General features: G+C 40.4%; 1 protein-coding gene across 1 annotated transcript; it reads right to left on the bottom strand.

Annotated features, from left to right (window-relative positions):
* Positions 1-1,669: 1,669 nt before the first annotated feature.
* On the bottom strand, positions 1,670-4,698 carry LOC145441031 (uncharacterized). The gene is made up of 2 exons (XM_080318817.1): positions 3,997-4,698; positions 1,670-2,972 (listed from the first exon to the last, which is right to left on the bottom strand). Exons 1-2 carry the CDS (start codon positions 4,679-4,681, stop codon positions 1,906-1,908), a joined length of 1,752 nt encoding a protein of 583 aa, XP_080174943.1. The 5' UTR covers positions 4,682-4,698; the 3' UTR covers positions 1,670-1,905.
* Between the last annotated feature and the right edge of the window lie 17,170 nt (positions 4,699-21,868).

Raw genomic sequence — 21,868 nt, 5'->3', positions numbered from 1 at the left:
CCTTCAACACTTAGGTATAGGAATTCTGAAGTCGACCTCGGTCGGACTCGAACCTGCAACCCATTGGTGTTGCAGCCGCGTATTATACCACTGCGCTATTTCGCCACCTAACGTGTACTTTTCGAAATACCTCAAGTAGATTTTGCCTACTAGCATCATTTCCTCAAGTGACTATGATTTCAGACTACTTCTATTTGTTATTTTTCAGTTTTTTAGGCAAAACTAGGCCTAGAATACTTATTTGTAAATCGCTACTTGTATTTGAGTAAAATGTAAGAGGTTACATGTAATTCTACTGAAGTACTGATGGTGGCGACTTTGACTAACTCTGTTACATAGCATTACAGTTTCTTCGCATGTCTAACGCTCACGCTTTTCAGGGGAGCAAACGAAATTAAACTGCTTCCGTACCCCAGTGCTCCATACCGTCTTTGAATTTCCCATTCTGCTTGCTTTTCTGGCATGCCCGTTCATCCTTTATGGATGATGAAGTCTCGTAATAAAAACTGGCCTCCTCTAGTTCTGGTACTTACTCAAGTAGATTTTTTTTCGCTACTTCTACTTTTACTTTGTATTATTTTGTGAACTGCTTGCTTACTTTTCGCTATTTTCAGTTTGTCAAGTAGAATTAGTTTAATCCCCCAATAGGAAAGATAATAACTGTTATTAATCGATATCGATATTATCGTACTGATCTAACCAATAATTACTTCGGAACTACGTTGCCTGCGTGTGAAGAGTGCTAATGTGATAAAGAAACAAATCGTCAACTGAATCAGCAACCATTTGGGGTTATCTACTCTAAAGGGGTCAGGGTCATTGGAAGCGCACGTCCCCGCACGTCACCACAGTCAGAACCTCACCGCACGTCACTGCGCACGACCATATATGATGATTTCAAATGTTCAGGACCAAATCACGATAAAAACGAAAGCACTGTCACTTCGCACAGTCAAGGCATATAAGCTCTCGATAAAACGCCCTAGAGCCGGAATAAGTGCTGTGTCGTCCAGTCCTGTTTTACTCTAAATATCATGAAATCAATACAGCAGCGGCGAGATAGCGTAGTGGTATAATCCACAGCTGCAACAATAATGGATTGCGGGTTCGATTCCGACCGAGGTCGACTCCAGAATTCCTACATGAGTGTTGGAGGCTTATCTAGGCTTCTCCTCGCCATCTCCGCCGTGTAAGTGGTGCCTTAGAAAATCCTAGAAATCGGCCGGGCTACAAGTCGGCAGCTACGGAATAAAAATGAAGCAAATTGGCCTGGCGTAAATAACCATAGTAGGCGACAAACACCAAGAATACCTCAAAACAAACAAAATCAATACAACACAAGATTTCGATAGGCTATATGCCGCTATAGAATGGAAAGCTAAAGAGTCGAAACGAATTGGAATAGTTAATCTATCAAACAGCCAGTCAGCCACCTTGCAGGCAATGGCCTGTTGCACTCGACGAATGCCTGATTCCCGATGAAATGCTGTTTCACAATGGTAGTCCGTCGTACTTGATAAAGTTCTGTTGTTACTCGTGATAATTCTATGGCGATTGGATGACGAGGACTCACGTGTGATGTAGGCCTGCGTAAATAGGCCTAGGCATGTGAGCTGAATGCGGCTCACGCACCACCGGTACCGCAATCTTGACGTGTAGCATTATATAAGGGGTGGTTTTGGCATTGGATGGATTACTGGAATATATGGCATGGACCAAAACGCTCCTTCCTGGTTTTTCTTCCCTTAATGATTTTGGCACTTTTATCACATCGATGGCGCCTCACTCATATCGACCGCGATGCTTTCATATTCTGATCTTGATGAGAGCAGTGAGCGTTCTAGACATTACCGGTCATACTTTGTGCGCCAGATAAATCCGTTTCGGTGGAACGTTTTCTTCTTGTTAGACAAGACAAAATCTTTCACTGTCTTGCGTCTTGTAGTTCGGATATCGATCTAGACATTTGTTATTATTAGCATTTAATGACACGGCCCCGAACTTTCCGCTGGATACCACGTTTTTTGACCCGGAAGACGGCGCAACGGAGCGGTTGCAATCAGGGCATAGTGTCAGCAATATTGGTGTGACAAACACGATGAATATCCCTATAATTGTTACGTTATTATCCATGATTTCATCATTCCTTGTTTTGTTTGCCTCGCAAATCCGACCTAACGGTTTATCTCGCGCGATAACGCCCGGCTCGAGACGGCAACAACTTTCCTCGATGTCAAGTAGATGATCCTTGACCAATCTACCAATATCGACGCCCTTGAATTCGGTATCGGAGCAAGGCATATTGAAATACCAATTGACTCGTCTCACGTTTCGGACAACAGATGAATTAATTAACGCTTCTGCTTCTCCGTTGAGGTTGGTTTGAATATTGTGAATGGATTGATACTGGCGAATGAATTGAACTAATTTCAATTCACTGTCACACGTACAAGACCATGGATTCCTTGAAGCTCGAAAAATGATGACTCTTTGCGATTCGAGTTCATTATTGCTGTTCACAGAGACTGATCGATATTTATTTTCATTAGTGATGGCGATACCACTCAAGTTTTTCGGGGTCCGCTTGCTTGAAGATGTTCGCGGTATCTTTCCTTCGGATATGACTGCTTCTGAAGTCTTTTCGTTGCAATATGGATCATTTTTGTAATTTGGTCCCACCTTCAGCCATTCATATTTTGGCGTTTTCAATCTATTTTTCGTCAAATCAATCGTGAGTGCATAAGACGATCGAAAATGTCTTAAAGCATACTGGCCGATGTCTTGAATTCTATTATATGATAAGTCCAATAGAGAAAGTTGATCCAACCCACAAAACATAGAGTTTCCCACATGGGAAATTTCGTTGAAGCGCAGATTTAATCTTATTAAAGTCCTGAGATTTTCGAAGACTGCGCCATCAATTCCGGTCAAACGATTGTAAGATAAATCAAGTTCTTCCAATGCCGATAAATCTAAAAAGGAAAAGCGTGTTTGTTTGCATAGGAATTAAAGAATTTGCTAGAAGGGTTAGTATAGTATGGTACAAAAAACGATCCTAATTCCAAAGTGACAGGATGATATCATCCTAATGTATTGATCGTTTCCCGGTCTTGTGCTCTTTTCTATGGACGAGTAACAATCAATGAGACAACCATCCGTATTTTGAATTGTAAATTTCATGTCGGTGCCATAATAATCAAAATATTATTGAATCGTTTTTAATGCATTTATATGCAGTTTACCTGTTCGCTCGCGATTGCGAAGAAGGACACGGCAATGAAATTACTATTATACTTCGGATTATATATGTATATACGGACTTTTCAGCACAATAAAGGGTTTTGACAATATGTTTCGCAAATATCAAATTACATAAACGTAAGAACTTATAGTGGTTTATGGATAACGTATACCCGAAGTGTGCGAAAAAGTTGACCAAGAGTTGGAACACTTCTAGGCTTTTTAAGACACAACTTACATGGATGAGATGGCGAAGAGGAGCCTAGATCAATCTCCAATACTTATAGGTAGGAATTCTGAGCTAAGGTTGTAAGGTGCCGGTCTTTTAAATCCACGCCGTCCAATTTCGGCGTCACAAAAACTCGATAAGTCGTGGTATATCCTAGTGTCGAAATGGTGGCATGGAACAGTCCCGCACGCTGCTGTTCTGAACCACCGAAACTCTATGTCAGATCGATTAGCAGTATAAATACTATACGCAAACGCAACGCCGTGATATCTCAAGCCACATTCTACGGCAGAGGTGTCCAACCCGTGGTCCGCGCGGTGTTTTTCGAACCGACGTCTATTAGACATCAACTCGATAGTAATTACGTAATTTATGACTAAGTTATATTCCAATAAATTAATATTTATCGTTGGCATATTCGTATACTGATATGTAGCAGGTAAACGATGACCGCGTATAATGCGTCAATGCGCGGAACCAATCGTGCAAGTATTAGTAACTTTGAGCAAACACCCAATGCATCTTACCTGCGAAAGCCTGTTGAGATATGTAGGAGATTCCATTGTGTTGCAAATTCAATAATTTCATCTCCTTCATTTTGAAAAACGCGTTATCCTCGAGGGACACAATATCCTGATACCATAACCGAAGATCGGTAACTCCCATCGGCACGTCAAATTGGAGTGAAGCATTAACCAGGGCCCGCTTCGGTGCCCGCGTTGGTCTTGATCCAAATTTATCAGTTTGCTCAAAACTGTTATCGAAAGCTCCATAACTTCCAGTGGTATTTAATAACGAAGTAGGAACGCATGAGAAAATGACAGGGAAAGACGACGACCAGTAGCGAATTATTTTTCGACTGCAATGATGGTCCCAAATGGTGGTTTCGGGGTTATTTCGTAGTAATGTCGCTCTTGTATCCTTCTGTTCGTTAAATTTCCAGCTTCTTGTTCCATCTGTAGACTCAGATGTAGTTTTTGTAGGGGGTCTGATTGTGAAATCTTCTTGTGCCGCTGACTGCGAACTTGTCAGCAAGAGCAGTGTTAATATAACAGCGAATAGCAATTTCGACGTATTGCATTTCAAGTTGCGTTTCGTAGTGAACTCCATCACCAAATGTCGGAAGCATGTCTCACTCCTCGCAAAATATTCAGTGCGAACTGTATTGGAAGATATACCTAATTCGTAGCAGGACATGCTATAAAACAACATGCGCAATTGCGCATAGGTTAATGGTCAGAGAATTCCAATGAATCCTTCACGAATTGCAAGATATACCGTGAGAGCGATATGTGCTAAAAATATTATAGTATAGGATCTTGTCATGTTATGAAATAATTCTTGTGTGAACCGTAGAAAGCAATAGCACAATTGTTCCCTAGAGTATAAAACTAATCATTGCAAAAGTATAGTTTCCTTCGACAGCTCGTAGTATTCGTAATGATACGAGATCTTATAGTAACTAGCTACTTACGTTGATCAATGATAAAATTCCCACGGGGCGGTGTAATCCTTATTGCGTTCTTATTTTATCCGGCGTGTAAGCGGATTCAATCATTTATCAAGTATCTAATCCCGTTTAACGAACGCTTAGCACAGATCCGTATCGCATAGTTCATTTCATGAGACAGAACCAACAATTGCTTCTACACGTTTTGAATATAAGTACATTTCGGCTATTTGTAAACAGCTTAATACATCGCCCACAGTCAACTATAGTTCAGATTTATCTACTCCTCTCCTTGTAAGCGAGGGGCCTCCAACTCAAAACGGGACACGGGACACTTTCCAAACTTCGTAGGGGCCGTGGGTCACAAGAACGCAATATCGAGACAGTGTATACGCCACACTTTTTCGTCGGTTAAACGCTGTGCTTGACATGGGCGACTGGCATTGTTGCAACAAAAGAAGTAATATTTTATTGACGAAATACACATACAACCAAAAATATCATGATCACCAATCTCAGCATTTTAAAATGCTTTACTTAGAGTTCTTCCGAACTTACAAATCAGATTGCGGGTCGTATTATGATCTCGCCGGCCGCGTGTTGGTGACCCCTGATGTGAGCAAAGCGTGCAGGCGACCCGACTAATAAAAGTATATGTAGCTATAAATCCGAAATCTGTCGCCTCAAACCATTTCGCAAAGCGATGCCGCAACTTTCCAAATAATTTTCAGACTGACATGATATGCGACGGTCTAGCAAACCATCTATGACCGCCGCTTCTATTGAAGTGCATCATAAACTCTGACTTATCAATCAGATATCCCTACTACCACAAAACTGCTTAATACTCTCAAAAGTCACGCTGTCTCTGACCTTACACCTCCAATACTGATTACCATTCAAAGTCATTCTATGTGATAATCACCCATCATTGTAAGTTATTCGAGCAGCAACGTATGATACATAGGCTGCGCAACGATTCTGTATGCCCGTTCTGCGAGGTTGTGAAATTCAACACGATATGTTTAGGTTACATCCAAATGACACCGTAGCGTAGTTACGTCATGTTAAGGTAGGCCATTCCTACTTTTATGAATGGGATTTTGTTTTGACTAGGTACCGCTTTAACGGGATTTGTTCGTTGGAAGCTATTGTCCGTAGCTCCGAAAACTTACATTGACTGGCAGTTTTTCAGAGTGTGGGGATTTTGTAACATCCCCACTGTCCACTGGTTCATAACTATTCGACATTTGTACATACAACGTGAGGATTGAACTTTATTAAATCTGACTGAAACTATCTATATCGAAAAATCATCACTGAGTTTTCCTCATTTGCAACAATGTAAGTATTCGATATAATACTTGCAATTAAGCGAAATTGAACCCTTGGTACATCCATGAGTGGTATACGACATGCTTAACCAATTGCAGAACAATAGCAAACAAACGTAGTGCCGCAAATTCCGATACGTAGATCATCACTGCGTAGACCTGCCTATGGCTATGCTATATAAACATTTCCATGAATTGTCAAGTACATTTGTACAGATATATTATGATTCACTAAATGTCAAGGATCGAAGTCCGTAAGACTCGGAGTGTGTGGAAAATAGCTTCAGGAAATATAGGTGATCGTCCGTGACCGAATGGAATGATGAAAATAGCTGCGATGATTCCCCTAGCTAGAATATTGTTAGTTAGTATTACTACTACTATTATATTAGCCTACTGCTACTGCTGCGACTGATACTGACTTGATACGGTATTTGACATTCGCGAGCAGTCAGCGTCTGCTGGATATCCTTCGGCAGCGAGGGATATTGGTATATTATCTGCCTATATTATTCTAGGCAGCAGGCCGATATTGGTCATGAGGTGAATAGCAATTAGTCAGTCGTCATTCGGTCTTGCACTTCGAGTTGTGCAGCCGTCGGTCATATCTCAACATGGATGGAGTGGACTGATGACTGATACTACGGCGATTATTTTTTGAGCAAAATGACGGAAGATATTGTAATAAAATATGAATATTTGAACATTTTTGACATCATTTTTGACAAAATTAGTATTTAAATTAGCCATTCTTGGAATTGTAGTACTTTTCTACATTTTTGGTTGGAACTGTTTGTCCTTACGAAGTAGCTTGGCAGAAAAACGTTCAATAGAAGCAGTTGTTTGCTGTCAGCATTGGCGTTCAGTGGTGTAACACATATGCAGAGGTGGTCAGTTACGAAATACTTCTACTTTTTGGAAGTACTCAAGTAGTTTTCCTCTACTTCTGGTACTTACTCAAGTAGATCTGATTTTCTCTACTTCTGCTTCTACTTCGTAATATTTTGTGATCTACTTACTTACTTTTCGCTATTTTCAGTTTGTCAAGTAGAAGTAGTTTAATCACAAATACGAAAGACAGCCCGAGGAATTTCGGGGCTGTTTTCACTGAGTACCAACATTTTATATTCATAAAAGTCAAGTGAAGCCCAGAAATTTTGTTGCACTTCGCACATAGTAGTTATGGAGTGACAAATATGTTTCACGAAGTATCAGTGAATATAAGTTAGGTACCAGATTGCTTGATTGCTTGCTCATACCGTATTGTCGCCCATATCAAATATTTCATCACATTAGGCTAAATATGGCCAACCATAACGTTTGAAACTACCTAGCAATCTAGCAATTACCTATCATATCGTAATCGATCAGCCTGTACCCTGCTAATCTGGAAAATCCGGATTTTTCTTAACGTTACACCTTAGCATATCACCTTTGAAGGTTTATGGACAAAAGACATGAAATATATTTTACGCTTTTTAGAAGTGGCATTTGTATTTCACTTTAAATTCCGAGTATCATACTTTGAGTTCTAGTTACTGTCAGTTCTTTTGTCTGCAGAACATACATGTTGAAGCATAAAAGCAAATTTAGTAATTCGTCTATTTTCCGAAAGTAAAGCTATACTAAATATAAATTTTACGATCCACAATATTTGTTATTAACGTATACTAATCGCGCAAAGTGTTGAAACCGTGTCCGATACAACTACTCCGTATTGCTCTCGCCTTATAATATAGGGGAGGGCGGCGCCATGTCATGATATTATCTAAAACGGGGTCTTCTAGTAAACAAAGGGTTAATATCGCATTTCCATATCAATATTAATATTTGCTTTTGACAGTCCATGCGAACGAATTAAGACTGTTTTCAAAACTACTTACTTACTTGAGTAGATTTAAAGTCAGTAAATTCTACTTCTACTTCAAGTAGTTTTAGGTGACTTTTGGAAAAAGTACTTCTACTCGTACTTGAGTAGATTTTTTAGTCGCTACTTCTACTTCTACTTGAGTAGCTTTCTTGACTTCTTTGACCATCTCTGCACATATGTTGCTTCATACCGACATTGTTGTCAACATCGCACTTTTTAGACCGCAACTCAAATCTAGGTTGTATTAACATCTCGCGATCTACCCATGTGTTCAGAACCACTGTCATATATAAACCAATGTCCACTACGCGGTCAAGTTTCTGATTCAGATTTGGGATATCGGCGTGAGTGGAAAAACTTGGACCTACTAAAAATTTTACTCGTTTTTAGGTGTGTTAATCATCACGCTATGTCAACTTATTTGTTTCATTCGATTGTTTATGATTCACGATGAGTATACAATGGGCCGTCTATAACAGTGAAGGTGCAAAGGAGCCTACAAGCTGCGTAAAATGTCAAATTATAAGTTCACCAACAGGCAGTGGTGGCTTTTGCGGTGGGCAAGGTGGGTGGTCGCCCTTGCCCCCCTGGTCGAAGGGCCCCCGTTTTTCGTTTAAGCGCTTTGTTCGGGGATTAAATAGCGATTAAACGTGGAAATCCGTGTACCAATCAAGAAGATGATTCCATACAGATGTGAGATGGGTCAATAATTAAATCTCTGCATTTGTTAGAAAAGTCCCACATCTCGATAATCACCAAATCTTTGCATGCAGTAGAGGTAGCCTACTTAGTTTTATTGTAGTCCATCCTTGCAACCATGTAATAATAGATATGGCCTAATCCAGCACCTGACTCAAACCTTGACGTGGTGTGCTGGCAATGGCATATTACTAATGTCAGCCGATAACTTTCCAGGTTAGTGTGGTCTATTTAGCCTGCAGCAGTAGTATTGGTACTCTCTTATTCAACGCTACATGCCATACATGTTCGACATGAAGGCATGAACTTATTTTATAATTTGCAAGGTATGATAAAAGAAGGCCCAGGAGCCAGAGCAACTCAACATTTAAGCCTGCTTCAAAGCCGCGTGATAGTGTCACATACACATCCCGTAATGGCGTTCCATATGGAGCACTATTATTAAGATGGTAATAATTGACTCGAAACGCGGGTCCGAGGGACATGACGCTACACTTCTGACCAGATTTTGACTTTTTGGGAATGTCAAAAAATAGTCGCCCTTCTGATGGCATTTCTTATCTATGGCTATCTATGGTGTAGACCAGTGGTCGGGAACCTATGGCTCGCGAGCCATATATGGCTCTTTTGGGTATAAGATATGGCTCTTTCCCAAATATTTCTTTTTGTACTGAATTGACAAGTATTGCGGCGAATTGTTGGTAAATTTTCATCGCGGCCAGAATAATTATTCTCGTGGCTGTATAAACATGTCTTTGAGAGGTAAAGACAATGTCGTCTTCAGGTTTAGGGGCTATGACCCCTTCTTTTCAAAATCATCATACTTAAGTTAGTTTCACGCCGGCGGTCAATATCATTCGCGAATTCTATATGTACCAGACTCGAAACCTTGAATTGCGCGATACATTGATAAATCAAAGAGCATAGCAGACATGGCGACGCCAATTTCAAAACGCAGTTTTCAAATACGCATTGTCCTCCTGATTTACGGCGCGAAATAACTGTTGTGGATGTGACAATTGCGAACTCGAATTACAAACAACGTCATAGCTACCCACGCTCTTGATTGGTAAGTATAGCTCTGTGTAGTACCGGCGATAAAATGTAGGCGTGTAGAGCAGGGGTGGCCAACCTGTGGCCCTAAGAGGGAATTTGTGTGGCCGTAGACACGTAATTCAATTAGTATGTGTTGGCGGCAGTCGACATGCCATTTGAATTTACGAATTGACTCCCGATTTTATGAAAGATTTTGATTATTCTTGAAATTTTCTTAGCGCTGCGCGCGATTCAGTGCGACTAAATTTTCGATTTTAATATAATTCCTTTGCAATCAGAGCCCTACAATACAAATGCGAACATCAGTGGAAAATAATGCCCCTCATATGGAAATACGAACTCGGAATCACGTGCTCCTCACTATACCACCAATCCTGATGGGAGGTCAAGAAATAACAGCATACAACAAAGTGACTAATAACAATTGGCCCACCCGAAGATGCATCATAATTTATAACTTGCTCTGAATTTTCGAAAACACCCCTACATCAACTATATGCCGGTGAATCTGATCACACGGGATGAGAAAGGATAAATGTTTGATAGTAATATGTAAAACTACTAATATCAATGACGAAATTCATTAGCGAACCTGAAAAAGTTTTCGCGCTTCGCGCGACTATGAGCCCTCCCTTCCCTAACATTACCAGTGACCACTCGCGAGTTTGGTGCACATAGTAAGCCTATCAATAAATATATTAGTCCGGAGTTCACCAGGAATGAACATAGACACTTTAACCTGGGTATTTGCCGTTCTGCTCGTTCATTACGACTATGTCCTGAAATGCGGCCGTAGGCTACATGAGTAGTCGAAATGCAGCCGTGAATGGCAAAAAGGTTGGCCACCCCTGGTGTAGAGCAACGTTATGTTACCGCCGAATACTTTTGAGAATTGAGAAGTCGATTAGTAGTCAGATTTTCGGAATCAGTGTGACAGTCAGATTCGATTCATATCAGTTATATTAAATTCTAAGCTACTTACGATGAATTGCGTTATCAATGGTGAGGCTTGGCCCGTCTGTGCCGTGCCTCTCGTTTCGAGCTTTATTTTCGAACAATAAATACCGATTTTTACAGAGAAAATATGGCGCACACGAGGAATCTCATGTAGTGAGTTCGAATTTGTGCTATCACGACGTCACGAATTTTTAATTGTGACGTAACAGTTGATTGACATATATGGCTCTTTGGGAGTTGAGATGGAAAAAATTGGGCCAATATGGCTCTTCGGACAAAAAAGGTTCCCGACCACTGGTGTAGACGTTCCACCAGCATATCCAATGTAACTCGACGTCAAGAGGTTCATATGGTGCTTCATTCAGTTGATTTAACCTCGATGCACTGTTATAAGCTGAACTAGAGTTTCAAACAACCTTTAAGTCTATGCTCAAACCACTGGCAAGGTATCCGGTGTAAGAGTCCTGTCCGTACGTCTAAATTCGAAAAAAAGCTAGTATTGATGGTAGCCACCTTAAAATACATATTTCATCACCTTCGTCTCATATTACAAACCACTATTCACCGCTTACGTTACGATGACACGCTGTCGTTTGCGTCCTTTCAAGATTGATATGCCGCGCAACCACAGTAACTCTCCCTTGGGGATTTGACTGAAAGGGCAATACATCTTCGCCAATCGTTTTCCTTCTACGTATGCAATTCAATGTGTAAACTGTCAGGGGATGATTTAATCAAGCATGGATTTGGATTTTCGATCTCTGACTTTTCACAACTGCCGCCTGCTCTTGTCAAAATTGTCGCGGCGGCTCAACGAAGTCAAATGGATAGAATATTCAATTCATCACCGACAGAATTATGCTGTTTAATTCTAAGCTATACCATTCTAAGCCATACCAATCTAAGCCATACCATTCTATGCTATCCCCTGCCTTTCGATACCTGTAGGATGTAATTTTCTTTGATAATATGTTGCCAACTGTCCACTGTTATATATTTTTTTAAATAAACACACTCGATTACTTCACTGCCCTGGAGATGACAAGTATCAAGGCCGATATTACCGAGAATGGACAATACGTAGGAATAACATTACCTTCACTGGGGGTGGCGAGATAGTGTAGTGCTATAATACGCAGCTACAACCTCATCGCCGATCCCGCTGCATACACAGCGCCTTGAAGAAACTCAGAGGAAGAGAGAGCCGAACTGTGGATAGATGGCAGCAAATGACCAGAAAAAGACCGCAAAAAGACATTGATCTTAATGCAATTTCCGTGCTTGGCGCAAATGACCCAAGTTGTTAAAAGCGCCAATTATGTGAATAAAACAAACAAACACAGCTATAACGCCAATGGGTTGTGGGTTCGAGTCAGACCGAGGTCGACTCCAGAATTCCTACCTAAGAGTTGATGGTTTATCTAGACTCCTCCTCGCCATCTCATCCGCGTAAGCGGTGCCTTACAAGAGTCTAGAATGGGGCAGTGCTGCAAGTTGGCAGTTACGGAATCAAAATCCACGAATATCGGCCTGGTGTAAATTACCATTGTGGTCGACAAACACCATGAATACTACAAACAACAGCATAGAAACATAATCACTCTTAATATTCGGTGCCAAATCGATGGAACAGTAGATTTCTCGATAACGTTTGTTCTCAATCAGAAGTTAGATTCTAGTTCTATAGATATCCATTCTCAGTGATATAATATAATATGATATGGATATAATAAGATGTGGCTGATCATTTCAAAACCTGACTATAAACCTGCATCCATTTGTTTGGCAGTCCAGCTGAAGACATAACTATACGTTGATCATATTTTCAGTCATGGAACAACTGCATCTCAGACATTGGATAGTGACTATAGGGTTGGGTATACAATGTACAAGTACTCGAATACGAATCGAGTATTAAATGTAATGATTCGAGTCGAATAATGATTGGCGATTTTTCCGAGACTATAGAGCAGTGATTCCCAACCGCGGACCCCAGCTAGCCTTCTTGCGGCCCCCAGAAAATAATAAGAAATCGAGTTATGACAAAAAATTAGTATTGAAGGAAAGTCGTGAGTAGACTGCTATCTTTACGTCACTGCTGCTATCGTTACGTCACTAGGTAAAGACAGGACCATAACTGCCGCACGCCAAACCCCCAATGGGGGGGGGGAGCCAGCTCGAATGGGGTATAAAATTATTTCGTGAATTAGCATAAATTATAGAGTATTTTTTCAAAATTTATGCATCTTTTTGAAAACAATTCACTCTATGCGTGATTTCATGCTGCCAAATATCTTGATTTTTGGGTACTCATCCTCAAGAAAAAATGCGTTAGATTTATAGAAATGGGCATTGGGCATATCGGCGTTGGCCATTACCTCGCCACGACGCACCAAAACATTTTAAGTTTTAGGCCATGTAACATGCGACTCTAAGAAGTGTGTCAGAACGATCGGCAGCGAGAAAACCTTGGCCGAACAGGACTGCCCTTATGATGACCGAAATCTTCGTTATATATACAAAATACTGCCTTGGCAATCTGAACCTCACGAGACAGGGAAAAATTCCATTCCATCAGTGAAGAATTACCAATTTAAAATCGTGTGCGTCTTTTAGTTTAGATGCCGACGTTTGTGCAATTCTATATTTTTTGATATAGTAGACAGGAGGTCACGAAATAACATGTTACTGAATCATACTAACGGTCCCTACAGTTTCCAAGACACCTCACTCAGTTCTACTCGTTAATCTGATTATGTGAGCAGCGAGGACAAGAAATTGATAGCAATATATATGCAATTCTCGATCCTATTGACCGATTTTATCATGAATTATCGAAAATTTTCGCGCCTCGCGCTGGCCCACTTAACAGTAAACTAGTCTCGTGGCAACAGCGAACAAGGTAATAGGGGTAGGTTTATCACCCTATGGGAGCCCAAGACCCAAGTTTATTTTATTTTTATTTATTTTTATTTTATTTTATTTTTTATTTTTTGGGAGGGGGGCTGACAAAGTGCTGTTTCGTTCCTGCCAACGGGTATACGCCCGAAGATATTTAATAATTATTGAGTGGTCCTATCTTTTCAAACACACCTCCCTCGGCTCTACCTGTAAAACTGATTACGTGAGCAGAGAGGGGATAAAAATTGATGGCAATACATATTCGATTCCCGATCATATTGACCGATTCAATCATGAATTACAGAAATCTAGGCGATAAAAGCTGACTCACTAAACTGCCCCGAAAGCAGCATAATTGGTAGTCCTATAGCTCGCGACCGAAGCTTCCGAATAATTTGATGGGTCCGGTCATTATCGAAAGCTAGTGTCGCACTGATTCCAAAAATTGGAATTGAAATATCGCCAGGGCAATAAAACTACTCCGAAATAGCCACCAAAGGTCGATTGTTCTGGACAATGGGAGCGCAACAGCACAATGACCATAACAATGGGCAATGGCGTCGAGCGATTGATCGGAACAATGCCAATTTTCAAATTTTGATGACTATTTTGGGACCGTTTGATTGCCCTGGTATTCGTGCGGCCCCGACCGTACTCTGAAATTCTAAATTTGGCCCTGACACCGAAAAAGTTTGGGAACCACTGCTATAGAGTATAGATGACCTTAGATCTATCGCATCTCCGTCGTCAAAGCATCTGGATAGTGCAGGCGAAAAAGTTTACCATCTCTCCATCTCTCTCTTTTGCACAAAGAGTTATGTTATCAACTAGAATTTAAATATCCGACGCTTTATTTTATCAAAGTGAAAGCCTTAAAATGTCAATTGGTCGTATCTCATTATCCGACACCTATAATGCTTAGGCAGTTACGTACGTTAGCTGAACTAAAATTGCTGTGAGGCCGTGATCAATCCACATCATTGTCAGATTTGTCACAATGGAGTAGTTATGGCCGAAAAATACCAAATTATCTCTCTGTAGGGTGGAACTGGAATTAATTTATAAAAGGTGCATATTTGAACTTTTCATATCATCCATCATATCATATGTCGTCATAACACTTTCACTGGCAACAATACTACATTTAGAATTTATCACAATCCCCTAAAGAGCCAGTGATCCTATATTTAGGATATTTTTCAAATGCGTACAGTAAAGTCCCGAATTGCTTCGAACTCCAGATTACGACTGTATTCGAAGTTACTCAGTAGATTCGTTGTCATTATCATCCATTTTCGTTGCCGGAGGTATTGATTTTAAATCACATCTGTATACGGGCCGCATGAGATTTACCAGCCACTGCGCGGGCCAGTTGATTGTTGATAACCTTTCTTAGTCGTTCGATAGGAGCAAATCGTATTAGGTTAATGTGAAAACTAGACTCAGATTGCTACGCATCAAAATCCATAACAATTATGTCACAAAAACTCAGTGTGCAGTGATGTCCTAGTCGCGCGAATCGCGAAATTTTGCATAGCTAATGAATGAATTCGGTCAATAATAATGTTACTTGCATATATTGCTGGTCGCCTCTGTATACCTCTGGGCTCATTTGGCAGGACAGGATTATTCGGCGCTTGGGCATATCAATATCGAAGATTTCAGTGAACATGTGTCTATCATTTTGTGCAAAGGTCTCATCGCCGACGATCTTCCAGTGGATGCAGACGCGAAGTCGCATGTTGGACGACACGTTGTGTCATTATGGCGAATATAGTTCGACTCAATTCTGTAAATTGCGGGTATTTTGATTTCTAATTTTCTGGAGAGGCACCAATACTAAAAGTAAGAATTCGAGTGACGATAAATCGCGCGAAGTGCTAAGAAAAATATCAAGTCAAAGAAATCTGCCACGAAATATTCTACTCTATAGTCATATACAAAGATCTGCGAAAAATGTGGCTCTAGCCATGCTATTTTAGTAATCAACATCCCACCTTTTGCGGTCCGGCTAATCAAACTTCGGTTGGCCTTGCCAGTTCTCAATATATTACCTGGGTAATTATTTTTTAATATTGAAACTAATATCGAGAATTACCTCGCGGGCAACTCAAAACCTTCTCACGGGCCACATTTGGCCCGGGGGCCACCGGTTAGCCGGTGTTTAGGTGTTTAGGTTTGAACACTAGGTGACTTTTCATGCAATGAGCAGCAAAGAATTACAATATTTTTGTAATTCCTTGATATTGAAAAAAGTTGTCATCAATGCAGAAGATTAACAATAGGGCTGGGCACAATGATTCGAGTACTCGAATCTGAATCGAGAATAATAAATTTAATAATAAATTTTAGTGATTCGAGTCGAGTAGTAAAAGACAATTTTTTCGAGTATTAGAAGTATACGCTCCTCGCCAAAATTTATTTTATCAATGAGAATTATAGTTTCTATAATATTTTCCACTGTGGAAGCGGTGAAACCTTGATTGGCCGTATCGCAGCATACGAAACACATGGTACAAAGCTACGAGCGTAACTGGAAAACAAATAATGAGCGATACTCGAATATTGGGGGGTCATTACATGCTCTTCGTAAGAATAGAAATCTTCGATATTCTGGAAACCTCCGAACCTTTTTTATGATCGGTATTCCGTGCGATCTTGTCGCGAACACCATGAAAAAAATCTTTGGGAATTCTGAAATATGTCTTCGGCAGACCACGAACACTCAATACCATTCGTGTTCGTACGATCGCTATTCGGGAAGACTTATTTCGGCATTATGGCTTCCCGTTATTTCTTAGTTGATAATCGCACATCGCACTTTCGAGGATGTCAAGAACGGAGCGATAAAGAAGTCGTTATTTACAGGATTTAGAATGAGCAAATATGAAATCGAATATCTGTGTTCGTTACGAGCATAATAACATGAAGTCATTAGGTCATCGTTCGGCAAACCTAACCTTAGCGTACAGCACAAAGTTTTGGTATCTCTTAAAACGCTCGGTTCAGGAAGCTTTCAGAATTGCAGCAAAGATTTCTTGAAAGTATTCCAGCTCACTATTACTAAAGTATCAGGCGCATTTTGGGATTCAATGCTTTCGATAGCTCAAAATCTCATTTACATGCCAATAAATAACACGGAAGCCGTTGCCGCAAAACGTTGTTCTTATCAAGTATAGCGGGTTTTCCTGGCGTAATCGGCTGCATCGATGGATCTCATATCCCTATAATTGTTCCACATGATGTCGAGTTTGCCTATGGGAATAGAAAAAAGTTTCACTCGATCAACATACAGGGAATCTGTGATGCAAACCTTATATTTACCGATGTTGCAGCAAAATGGCCTGGATCAAACCATGATACTTCAAAATTCAAGAATTTGTGACGATTTCGAAAGAGGTAAATTTGTTATATATTATATTTATTATATATAATATTATTAGACAGGCGCTCTCCAAAGCGCTCTTACTGTTTCAATAGCTGCTAGATAGCCGTGACAATGAAAACAATTTATGGCATTTCCGATAACACAGGGTAATTGCCATGTCATAATTGAGCTGCTATGTGGAAGCTTTATGTATCGAAAGTATTTGATCATCATTCCGCAAATTCTGAGCTCATTGTCTGGACTTGTGCTTGTACTTCAATATTAATCCCCAGAAATTGCCGTTAACAAGTTTAGATGGGTATTCATTCATACAATCAACGCAAGGAAGTGTTAAGTTTCCCACTTCCAACTCATCACGAACAGATGTTGTGAGTACGAACAAAACATGTAATGCGTATCCCGAAGATAAATATTCTGTTCGGTTGAGCGAAGTCCCGAATACGAACGCGATTACGAACGCTATCACGAATGAGCATGTAATGACCCCCCTGGACTCGACTTGAAGCATAATACGTGATTCAGAATCGAATCACTCAGGTACTCGATTTTGCGCAGCCCTAGTTAACAGTTATCAGCGTGCCCGATTACAGCCAGATTTGCAACTAGTCGAAAATTCACTGGCTAGTAATTTCCGTAATATAGGTAGCTTGGGAGCTAAAATGATATTGAGGTTCGAGTCGACTCGCCTAATAATCGCTTCAAAATGTCATTTACATGTATATTGTGTGATTCCTCATCGAACCCACCACAAAATAACCCCAGACCCCGGAAAGGGCCGAAAGAGTCCAGTGTAGTAGAGTCAAGTGTACCTGTTTGATGCGGGTGTGATAAGACTAGTTGACCTTCACGGTTGTATCGATCATTCCCATCTGATACGGAATACTGTACAATATGTGTACACGCATATTTGCTGTACCACCATTATTGCCGTCTGTTTGTTATGTATTTTGGTCGGATGAGAACAAATACTCTCTCTCGTACACACACACACTCAGAGCGCGATTGTAATAATTATCAAGTCAAGCCCGTGAAACCACAAAATGACTGTTTCGTAGCGCATTCCGCTAATTGTGATACTCGATCGTTACTAGACGGATATCACCATCACCATTTTATGAATCTTCGTAACCCTGCGCCACACGTTTTTTGATACGAAGATATCAGGGGTTCTCAACACGCGGCCCACATACGCTTATTTTGTGGCCCGCAGTATCTTTCGTCACGAAAGCAATTACTACTGATATGGTATTGTTACATATTAATTTAGCTAATCAGCTCTTTCGTCGCACCATCTCTATTTTGCTTATTGGTGACTCATTCTTTGAGTGTTAAGATCACGACTCACTATGGCTGGCTTGAACAGATCATGAAAAGAAAAGAGAAATTAACGACGAAAACTGGGTTTTCAACTCTGCGTGGAGCAATGAATTTGCCTTCGGAGGGATTTAAAGTTTTAAACGACACCACGGAAAGTTTCATCTGGAGTTTCAAAAATAAATATCTACCTGGTCCACCTGATCGTAGGAAAAATCGTTGCAGTGTCAAACCCAGCAACCCTTATTTTGAGGCAATAACGTTACAGGCATTCTTCAAATTTGCTTGAAATGTCGTTAAAACCAAGAAGTCAGTTAGAGAAGGTGGAATTACAAGAAAGGCTGCGTAAATTTGCTGTTTCGGGATGAGTCCACCGACTCGCACACAGATATTGCATACCTAATAATCTGGATGAATTTACTCAGAGGGGACACATTTGCCGAGGAAATTCAGGGCAAACGTTGGAGGGGACAGTTGCTCTGCAATGAGGAGCTTTTATCGAAGACCAGCCAAAACCGGACACTTGACAAAACTGACTTACGCCACTGACTTGCGCCAAGATGACTAATTCACAGAGAAAACAGTAACTGCAAACTTACGAACGCTGTTCACTAATGCTTTAGAATGCACAAAAACGTATAAAACGTCCGTATACGACTGGTAAATACCGCGAATTTAATATAGCCTACAAATGCATGGTAATTATGTTCTGCGGCCCGCAGCCTGTTTTGTTATTAAAATGCGGCCCGTTTTACATGGTAACTTGAGAACCCCTGCGCTTACCGATGTTTCGCGGCACCAAATATAGAAATGGGGCATCGAAACTATAGTTCTATTACTCCAAAATTCGACTCCAACTACTCGACTCGAATCATTACAAGTGATGATTAACGTGTCCACAGTCCAGTTATAATTACGTCATATTGGTGGATAATGAAGTGAATGAACATTGTCAGAAACGAAAGACAAACACTGCTTTAGTTGCAAACAATAGTGAACCTGAGTCGAATATGTGGGACGCATAATATTTTTAAATGCAGCGACGCACTTTAGGCACACTTTTCACTGTAACCGAGGGCGGTAAAACATTTGTTAGCAATGTGCTGAATAATGAAAGCATTTTTCCAATCTACTCAGAATTGCTTCGCCGGCCGTATGTTTGACATCCCTTCTGTAAACTAACCTATAACTTTTGGGAACCTACACTTTGGCGCGGGTAATCTACATTCCATATGCCAATGATACTGCAATTTACTAATCCAACTGACACGTAACTTAGTAGACATACCCTACCGATAAATTAGCTTTCCAAGTCCTGCACTAGCATTAACATAATAGAGTCTTGTTAGTAGAGCGTAGTAGGTTACCTACAGCTACAGCATAGTAAGTCTCGTAGTTACGTGGTTTTACTGCGCTGATGTCGCTGATAGTTGGTATTGTCGCAATCGGATATGGGTGACGGGCGTGCATTGTGCAAGTACAGTTAGTTATATAGTTTTTTTCTGCTTTTCGTCGGTCAAGTTGACAGATTGTCATCGTTATGTGATGTTTGATGATCTCATCTCATATAAGGGGTGATTTCCTGAGGTCTATGTTGGTGATGCATGCTGATTTCTGTTAATGAATCGAATATATGCGATTGTACAATGGAATAGACACCAAAACGTCGGGATTAATGATATTTACGTTGGGAGTACTTGTCGCAATCGACCGCCTAATAAACTTCGAAACCATCAAATACCATAATACCCGCGTGTATCCTGAGCATCTTAGCGTATCTTTGTGATTTAAATAATATACAGATCAGGTAATACTTATTTAATATTACCTCCATCGTAACTTTTATGTAGGCTGCAAGACAAAATGGGCAGTGTGTCCGGCAAAAGGCTTTTGATCTATAATGCATTTGAATGAGAAAACTTGCAGGCCAATTTATATCGAGTAGCACACGGTTGATGCACAGAGTCGAATGTATAATGGAGTGGCGATGCAATTTCTGCAAAATTAGTTTTACACTATGCTATAACGAATCACGTCGTTGTATGATGATGATGCAGACTGTAAATTCATCGCAATACGCGTGGTGCGATATCTATATCGATAGAACAAATAATAACCTGTACTGTTTTATTCGGAATATTTGCAAGAATCTCTCTTCGCATATAGATATCTTTTCAGAAACAACACTACACAACAGTCCTCAAGACAAGACACGACCTTTGTTCAATCCCACGTACATAAATCTGTGTCAGTGAATGGAAATAAGCTCACTGTCAGAGAACCTTGCTCAACATGATACTCTCGACAATTCATTCTTTTTACAGATCTAATGCTATCCTATGGGCGATCTTTACGACAGTTTCTCACGCTATCTGTCCTGTTATCAAAGCTCGTATGTCTGGCTGCGGTGTCCGCTTCAGATACGTATAGTTTTCCCAATGGAAGCTTTGTAAATTCATCCATTATTGATGTCTTTTGTTTCGACGAGAATTTTGAATCGCAATTGCAATCTTCGTTGCTTTTGCGGCGTATAAGTACGGTGTAATCCTAATTTACATGTGTTCTGTCACACATCTATGCAACGCGTACTTGTGCTGTACAATGCACAATATTGTACAGTACATGTAATACCAATATTATTGAAATATCATTTATATCGACACCAGTATGATTGAACGCGTAGCTTACGAAGTGGGCTGATGCTACATCAACGCTACCCTTGATTATTATGGAAGTGATGTTTGAAAGCTTAATGGTTCAAGCCTATTCGAAATAATGAATGCTCGTGAAGTACCATCACGCGAAATAATGGCCAGCGTTCAGGGTTGAAACTTGGATATTCGATACGAGGAAATCTCTGCTAGAAAGACTGCTGCTGCATCTTTTGCAATCTGCGACTAAGAACCGGGAATATGCATTGTGCATGACTACGTTCGTAATATGAATTGGTAAGTGAGAATGTCACTTTCAAGAAGTTCAGATCTCGCCGACGACCAGGAAGACAACGTGGATTTAAAAAAGGGTTCTAGGGTCCCTATAACTCCTGAATATGATACAGCGTTGACCTCACATAGACTTGTCTTCGCTACCACAAGAAGAGAAATAATAATTGTGGCCATTATGAAAACTGACGAAGTTACAGCAATATTGATATAAACAAGTTGCGAAGTGAGTGCCAAATTCTAAACTTCCCAGAGAGCCATATTAGGGATGGTGTGAACGTGAGGTTCACGTTCGTGTTCTGTGAGTGAACCTCGGAAATTTAGAGGTTCGCGTTCACAACAGAACCTTGGTAGGTTCTGCACTGTGAACCTTTTTGGTAAATTGTAATTTGCACTTCATTGTAAGATCTTTGGTTCAAGTTTATTGCATTTCAACTGCGGGTCACTCTATGCATGGCGCTTGCAGCATAAAAAATCAACACTAAACG

This window comes from Botryllus schlosseri, chromosome 6 (genome assembly GCF_051294905.1).
Source record: "Botryllus schlosseri isolate E-star chromosome 6, Bs_hap1, whole genome shotgun sequence".
Lineage (NCBI taxonomy): Eukaryota > Metazoa > Chordata > Ascidiacea > Stolidobranchia > Styelidae > Botryllus > Botryllus schlosseri.
Note: the sequence above shows the minus strand (reverse complement) of the source record. Positions and strands in the feature narration are given on the sequence as shown.

Bases quoted from the DNA above. Each gene is read 5' to 3' on its own strand.
- LOC145441031 (XM_080318817.1), bottom strand. From the start codon at position 4,681: ATGTTGTTTTATAGCATGTCCTGCTACGAATTAGGTATATCTTCCAAT. The intron at 2,973-3,996 runs GTAAGATGCATT...TTTCCTTTTTAG, and splicing joins ATCTCAACAGGCTTTCGCAG to ATTTATCGGCATTGGAAGAA.